Consider the following 8,304-nt stretch of genomic DNA (forward strand, 5'->3'; position numbering starts at 1 on the left):
AAATATTGCAAATATTGTACAACCCAGGTGCTTAAAGCTCTTAGAGACATACCCAAAAAGACTCACAGCTGTAATCACAGCAAAAGGTGATTCTAACATGTATTGACTCAACGAGATATTTCTGTATTTCATTTTCAATAAATTTGCAAACATTTCTAAAAACATAATTTCACTTTGTCATTATGAGGTATTCTATGTAAACATATAAAATAAAAATATTTAATCCATTTTGAATTCAGGCTGTAAAATGTGGGTGTCACGGTTTTTGAAATGAGTGGACCAAGGCGCAGCGTGCGTAGAGTTCCACATTATATTTAATAGTGAAACTTACAACAAAACACAAAGAATCACAAACGTGCCATCACGGCGCCCACAAAGCACTAACCAAAACAATATCCCACAAAGCAGGTGGGAGAAAGGGCTTCCTAAATATGATCCGCAATTAGAGGCAACGATTACCAGCTGCCTCTAATTGGGAACCATACAAATCAGCCACTTCAAAAATAAACGACTAGAACACCCCCCCCCCCCCCCTAGTCACACTCTGACCTTAACACCATAGAGAACCGAGGACTCTCTATGGTCAAGGCGTGACATTGGGGTGTGACTAATTTCTGAAGGCACTGTATTAGGCCTGGTTTTAATACTTGTATCCTTTCTGACTCCCTTGAGTTAATCACTGATCTGCAATTACTTGATAGGAAGCCTAAAAGCAAGAGCTCAGTGACTTTCAACGTGGCACCGGCATAGGATGCCACCTTTCCAACAAGTGAGTTAGTCAAATTTCTGCCCAGTAAGAGCTGCACCGGCCAACTGTTCACACTGTTATTGTGAAGTGGAAACCTCTAGGAGTAACAACGGCTCAGCTACGAAGTGGTAGGCCACACAAGCTCACAGAAAGGGACCACCGAGTGCTGACGTGCGTAGAGAGTAAAAATCGTCTGTCCTTGGTTGCAAAACTCATTACCGAATTCCAAACTGCCTCCGGAAGCAACATCAGAATGGGTTTCCATGGCCAAAAAGCTGCACACAAGCCTAAGATCACCATACGCAATGCCAAGTGTCATTTTGAGTTTTGTATAGCTCGCCGCCATTGGACTCTGGAGCAGTGGAAACACGCTTCCCCATCTGGCAGTCTGACGGACTAATCTGGGTTTGGCGAATGCCAGTACAACGTTACCTGCCCCAAAGCTAGGTCCAGACGAGCAGGTGTCCACATACATCTGGTCATGTAGTGTACTTGTTGGTAATGTTTCTCTTATTTGTTTATTTTGTAGGATCATCCCATTGAACCTGGCTGCTACTGTAGGACCCAGAAGACTTTCTTTTGGTTTGCAATTATGTTACTCTACAACACACAATATATATTTATGTTGATTTGGAGGCCTATGCAGTGAAATGTATTTTGGCGTGACATTCAATGCTTATTCTATAGTCAAAATTGGCCAATATAAGGCTTAGCAAAAGAACTGTGATATGACTGTTTAAATTCAAAACTTTATTATACATTTTTTACTTTTATGGCCATGAAGCATTACAGTTAATGGTAACTCCTTTTGCAGTAAAGTAAGTCCATAAACTAATGGACATTGATTGTTATTATCAACAGATATCCATCGATCCACACTGTTCAACTGAAATGAACACCTACAGATATTGTACTGTTAAAGAATAATTGAATAAAATGAACTGTTTAATCAAATAACTTATTCTACTCTTCAAATTCACACAAATACATTATACAGGGAAAACACTCAATGATTGCTAGTAAAACATACTTTAATTGCCTTTACTAAAATACATGGCTTAAATTAAATGTAGCAAAGAAAAGATTGCATGTCCACCCATACTCTCTATTGCCTACTGTAATATCAATGATGCATGCTTATTATACTAATTACAATAGCCTTCGCTAGAAACTTCAAGGGGAAAAACTCTAAAGTACAGTAGATTGACACTCTACATTGATACTCATAACCATACTACTGTAAATACCCAAATTAATAACAAAAGGCCATATTGAAGTAGCAAATCATCTGGTCTTCTCTGGGTCGGCAGACTTTCTACTTCTTTCAAGCTGGTAACTAAAAGAACAGCAGGAATAATGTAATGAACAAAATATATTGTGTCTTCATTTTGTTGTCAAAGGACTTTACAGCATACTTACATTCAGTTCCCATTCTATGGTTGCACAGAAGGTACCTGTGGACAAAGAAAAATGTCACTGTCATTCTTGGATTCCCCCTAAGCTATAGATGACATCTTCTAAATGAGTAGGTAGAAAAAACATAAATCACTTGAACACTATGTTCAGGAAAGGAGTTGTATTTCAGTCAAAAGTTCACTGTCATTGTTGTATTGCTTATACTACATGACATATAGTAAAATTATGTTCAGGAAAGAAGTTGTACATATAGTTATGATAGATAGAATTCTAGCTTTCCAACCTGGCCTGTCTGCACTGTCTGCTCCTGCTGAGCTGGCTGCAAAGGATCCTGGGAATGAGGAAGTTGAGAGTTGTATGGGGGGAATGGGATCTGCAGAAAAAAAGAGCACCTGTTGTCTTGGACACCAGAGCAGGGGTTTCCAAACTTTTTGTGTCTGGGACACCTTTTGTGATAACAAATTCACGAGGGACCCCCTCATAACATCAGAACACAACTCTTACATTAGAGTTCAATAAAAATAGCATACAAGCAGTGTTACTATGACCTCTGTAGTGTTTGGCCAGACTACGTCTTTGACACTGAAAATAACATTTTAAAGGCCCCCACTTTGCATGTTGCAGTTTTAAGTTAATTCCCAGCAACTCTGAAAATGTTTATTTGGGGCAGGGATAACATTTAGCAATTGTAAAGCTAAAATTACAGTGAATTGTGTTCAAAACATTTAGGCGAATATAAGAAGATTTTAGTTGAACATTTTTATAATTTCCCTGTGAGCCTCCCAGGCCCATGTTTTGCATATAAGGCCCAAGAACATCAATTGTGGCGTAATATTATTACATTGCATTGTATTTCACCCTCTAAACCCTTTCAACTGATCCTTTCTCAAAAATGAGTTTCATTTGTTGTTGCTAGCAATATTCATAAAAATAAAAAATGTTTTAAAATTGTATATATTTTGAGATTTGGCCGTAATACTCCACTTTGACCCCTGCTCTATAGCATCTGTAGTCAAGGAAACGTGTACATCTTTGCACCCATTACAATAACTAAAGGTCAGGAAAGGGATGTCCTACATTGGGTCTTTGCTGTGGCACAGTTTGTGGTTGGTATTCATTCGGGAACAGCTGTGAAAAGATAAAGCAAAAAGATACAAATTCCAACATCAACCCGAAAATTAATGAAACGATTTATTACTTTTTTTTGAGTGATTAAACGTTGTACTCACGTTTGGAATCTGTGGCATCTGAGGGATATTTGGCATCATCTGAAACAAAAAGAAATAGCTCAGACATCCTTTAATGACACAATGGATTAACTAAGATACAAATGTTTACACCAGATTAAACATATTATTGATATTTAACGTGATATATCCATTTCAGAGTATATGTATGCATTTATATGTACATGAGAGTGTACTTACTACGTGCACATGATAAAAGTAAGGTAGGAGGTGGGTAGAAAACTAAGTGTATCATTGCAGCAAAGTATTTATAAACTACAAATTAGATCTCTTAAACGTTTCGTTCATTTTTGTTATATTATCGAATCAATAGCAATATGCCTGGCATTCAAGGAGCTTTTCATTTTGATTGGGTTATTTTTCCTAAAAACCTTTAGAACGACCTAAAGAAAAAGTGTGCAAGTTTGGAGAGGATATTCTCTGCTACTGGCCTGCTCTCCGTGCACCATTGCATGAGCCTGAAGCCACAGACTGGCCAAACTTGTGTTTCTGGCTTTTGACCTATTTACAGTGTTTATATGCTGTTTAATATGACATGTGGCCTATTTTAAATGATGTGCCCTTCTTACATTCACCTTTTCATGTTAATTCAAATCATTTTTATTAAAATCATTTGATTGTGTTTCAATACAAATGGTAGGTCCAGGTAGTCACAAAAATGCATGCGTTTTTGTTAAAATTCTTGTGAGTGCAGAGCGGATTTTAGCAGAGAGAGTGTTGGAAAGGAAGTGGAGAGCAGGAGTTGTGCGAGAGCACCGCTCCATGAGCTATGCCCTGGATTTCAAATGGTTCCATTCTGCTCACCTACTCTGATCCAGGTCCCACTGAAATAAAATGATTGGTTGTAAACAAGTAAATGATATCAGGATTTACCTTTTGCTGCACAAAGTCATAGGGGTAGTACTTTAATATGTGAGAAAAGAAACAGAGAAACAGTCATTAAACTACTGCAGTATAGATAAAATACATTCAATGTGATCTGTGCTTGAGTAAGATATTAAATGGATGGGTTCTCTTACAAAACACATACAGTATAACAACACTCATTTCCTGCTGTGCAACTTGGAATGTACCATGTCCTAACTTTAGCCACTTAAAGTCATGAGTCAACTGAACTTAAATAGTGCCTATCAAATTTCATATAGCTGTAATTGAAGAGAGAGATTTCTTCACATACTACAACACCTATAATTCTGAGGAGGGATAAGTAACTCAACTTGAGACAACACTTACAATTTCTACACTCTTTCTTCCTGGGGCCTTAGGTAGGGAATATTTGATGAAGGCTTGAGAGGGATAGGACTGCTGAAAGAAAAGAAAGGGGAAAGTTAAAAGGAATGTTCAATGTGGAGGATGGTTGATATATTTTTTGGTTGATATATTAAAGAAGGTGAAGTAGTGGTATTTTAGTGGTATTTACTGGTCCATTGATCTGGCCACCAGTAGACCATCCAGGGAATCTCTGTGGAAACACCTGTAATATAAAGTAAAATGAACAAAACAGTTACACATTACAAATAAATAAAATTACTATACTATGTAATTAAGACAAAACTCCAGTGTAACTGCTGAAGTTCAAGATGATTACTCATCACAGTCTGAATTAAATAGGCAAATGATAAGTCAAGAGAAAGTAAATAATGAAGTAAGTAATAACTTAAGTAATTGCTAAGTAGGTCATTAAGGCACTAAAGAGACAATTATTTGATCATATCATTTTAGAGAGGTCTAATAGAGGTCTCATAGTGAAGATGATGTAAGAGCGTACTATTTCCATGCTGACAGGGCCGTTGAGTCCAGGCCGAGGGTAAGGCTGGCCTGCTGGGTAGAGGCCTTCATTCACCTGGGGATTAAACACTTGGGTCAAAGGTCAAACAAACGGGTCATGAATTCATTTCAGTACTTCATCTTCTCATGTTATGTATTGTTTCATACTATGTTGAACCACACCTAAGAAAGAAGGTGACCAACAGAATGCAGTAGAATATTACAATATGCATGTGTTCTTACTTGTGTGGGTGGTCCTGATTGCCTTGGATCCCCATAGTGGGGCAAGTAATTGAAGTAAGGTTGACGCTGTGAATATTGAACAAATACTAAATAATCACAATTTTGACGAAGCTATAGTCAATTTAAAGAAATGACAGACTGTTGACAGACACTCAGTGGAAAATGAGATGTGAATAATGTGCTCTGGACTCTTAACACCCAACTAAGTTATTTTAAGTCTAGATTCTGGAAATAGATCATGATACGCTTGGAAAGTGAAGACGTCATAGAATATCAAAAGGTGATAGGCTAAGTGAATTGTTTTGCCCCACAGTTAGTCAAGATGATTAGCTAGCCAGTTCAAAGTGTTAACAGGTAGTTAACAATTGCTTATAAACTTGATACCGTAGCGATGCCATGTCAATAACCTGTCTCCAAAAACGACGAGGGAGTCTCCAGTTGTGTTTACATTTTTTCCATTGTGACGCGCACCCTTGCGTATCCACTTTCTATGCGTTTTCAAATTCCTACTCTTAAGAAATATAGTAGTAAAGTTTTCCTTGCCCATTTTTTCAAACTTACTGGAGCAGCAGATATTGAGCTGGCCAAACAAAGGCACATAATGGTGATCTTCATTTTCAAAGGAGAACCTTGCACATGAAAGAGAGGTATAATGTTAAGTTAACACCCTCCAGTGTCAAAAAGTAGTCAACTCTATTACACAATACACATTTTAACACTGAACCCCAGTGTTGAATGACTGCAACAATAACCAGTGTTGGTCTGTGTTCATTTTTAACATATTGCTTACAGAAATTCTGTGAAAGTCTTAAAAACCTAACACTTATAAAAGTCTAACAATAATTCTGTGTAGTGTGGGACACTATAGAGACACTTTGATTGTTAAACTTAACTCTATTAAAGATATTAACACTTGCAATGTTGTTGTGAGACTCCTTAGGTACCCAAAGCATTCTGTAAATTCATATGAATAAAGAATCCCATACCATTACTTTGTACAACATCCAGATAAAATGCATTTTAAACAGACAAGTTCTAGCCACATTACCTTTGGTGATACCAGTATAGATGAGGAATATGGAGGGTCATACAGTGCAGAGATCTATCTCTGCTTTTAAACCGTGTCAGTTGCGATTTCAGCCAACCAACATGGACCTGCTGTGACACTACATAGCGAATGAGAATAGGGCTGTCTAGTCATGAGCTTTGGTAAATGACAGTGGTCAGATATAGTATAGTAATCATAATAGCAGAGCATGGACAATTACACTGTCTGCAATAGTGCACACTTCAGCACATTTATTGGAAAGCACATATCTTATCACAAACAGGGAATATTATTTGGTACGTTTGAATTCAATCCAAATGCTGTCAGTAAATTTGCTTTATCCAATGATATTGTATGATGATATTGCTTTATCCAATGATATTGTATGATGATATTGCTTTATCCAATGATATTGTATTATATTGTATAGTCTTTGAGTGTGTAACCTGCTTGGTTGCTGTAATCTTTGACCTTCTTTCAAATCATCAACTGTAGTGTTTTAATACTTTGAGTGTGTATGTAACAAGCTTTTTATTTCCCTGTGTGAAATTATAGTAAACAAACCATATTCAACAACAATTAATTAAAAATGATCTTAACTTCTTAAGGTATAGGGGGCAGCATTTTCACTTTTGGATAAATAGCGTGCACAATTTTAACTTCCTGCCACTCATGCCAAGAATATAAGATATGCAAATTATTAGTAGATATGCACTCTGCAGTTTCTAAAACTGTTTGAATCATGTCTGTGACTATAACAGAACTTATGTAGCAGGCAAAACCCAGAGGACTAATCGTTCAGAATCAAAAGAAATTGAGGTCTCATTGGGAAAAGATATTTCTTAGGCACTTGTTTTCAGTTCCTATCGCTTCCACTGGATGTCACCAGTCTTTGGTTGAGGTTATTCCTTAGTGCAATGAAGAAGTATGGCCATCTTGTAAACAGATAACACTGTTGAGAGTGCGCAAGACTTGAAAAATAGCGTTAGTTTCCTCTCATCCTCTATTGAAAACAGATAGACCCGTCTTCAAATTGATCGATTATTAACGTTTAAAAATACATAAAGTTGTATTACAAAAGTAGTTTGAAATGTTTTGGCAAAGTTTACAGGCAACTTTTGAGATATTTTGTAGTGACGTTGCACAATTTGGATGCTGTTTTTTTCTAGATCAAACGCGCCAAATACTGGACATTTTGGATGTACAGTGGGGCAAAAAAGTATTTAGTCAGCCACCAATTGTGCAAGTTCTCCCACTTAAAAATATGAGAGAGGCCTGTATGTAATCTTCAACTATGACAGACATAATGAGAGAAAAAAATCCAGAAAATCACATTGTAGGATTTTTAATGAATATATTTGCAAATATGGTGGGAAATAAGTATTTGGTCACCTAAAAACAAGCAAGATTTTTGGCTCTCACAGACCTGAAACTTACTTCTTCTTTAAGAGGCTCCTCTGTCCTCCACTCGTTACCTGTATTAATGGCACCTGTTTGAACTTGTTATCAGTATAAAAGACACCTGTCCACAACCTCAAACAGTCACACTCCAAACTCCACTATGGCCAAGACCAAAGAGCTGTCAAAGGACACCAGAAACAAAATTGTAGACCTGCACCAGGCTGGGAAGACTGAATCTGCAATAGGTAAGCAGCTTGGTTTGAAGAAATCAACTGTGGGAGCAATTATTAGGAAATGGAAGACATACAAGACCACTGATAATCTCCCTCGATATGGGGCTCCATGCAAGATCTCACCCCGTGGGGTCAAAATTATCACAAGAACGGTCAGCAGAAATCCCAGAACCACACGGGGGGACCTAGTGAATGACCTGC

The 8,304-nt window shown here is 37.3% G+C and overlaps 1 protein-coding gene across 1 annotated transcript; it reads right to left on the bottom strand.

The window, feature by feature from the left end:
* Window positions 1–1,483: 1,483 nt before the first annotated feature.
* LOC149980079 (uncharacterized) lies at window positions 1,484–6,504 on the bottom strand. The gene is made up of 12 exons (XM_090188503.1): window positions 6,470–6,504; window positions 5,983–6,050; window positions 5,422–5,487; window positions 5,180–5,254; window positions 4,832–4,885; window positions 4,645–4,713; window positions 4,285–4,314; window positions 3,394–3,432; window positions 3,242–3,292; window positions 2,448–2,537; window positions 2,168–2,202; window positions 1,484–2,084 (listed from the first exon to the last, which is right to left on the bottom strand). The coding sequence occupies exons 2-11, from the start codon at window positions 6,034–6,036 to the stop codon at window positions 2,182–2,184; spliced, it is 549 nt and encodes a 182-aa protein (XP_090044629.1). The 5' UTR covers window positions 6,037–6,050; window positions 6,470–6,504; the 3' UTR covers window positions 1,484–2,084; window positions 2,168–2,181.
* Between the last annotated feature and the right edge of the window lie 1,800 nt (window positions 6,505–8,304).

The sequence above is a fragment of the Oncorhynchus mykiss genome, chromosome 10 (assembly GCF_057628025.1).
Source record: "Oncorhynchus mykiss isolate SJ-2025 chromosome 10, ASM5762802v1, whole genome shotgun sequence".
In the NCBI taxonomy this organism is placed as follows: domain Eukaryota; kingdom Metazoa; phylum Chordata; class Actinopteri; order Salmoniformes; family Salmonidae; genus Oncorhynchus; species Oncorhynchus mykiss.

What these genes read in the sequence shown, in the direction of transcription:
- LOC149980079 (XM_090188503.1), bottom strand. Translation starts at nt 6,036, where the DNA reads ATGAAGATCACCATTATGTGCCTTTGTTTGGCCAGCTCAATATCTGCT. An exon ending in GAAGAAAGAGTGTAGAAATT is followed by an intron (nt 4,315 to 4,644) that starts GTAAGTGTTGTC and finishes CACATATTAAAG; the next exon opens with TACTACCCCTATGACTTTGT. An exon ending in AGACAGTGCAGACAGGCCAG is followed by an intron (nt 2,203 to 2,447) that starts GTTGGAAAGCTA and finishes CTTTGTCCACAG; the next exon opens with GTACCTTCTGTGCAACCATA.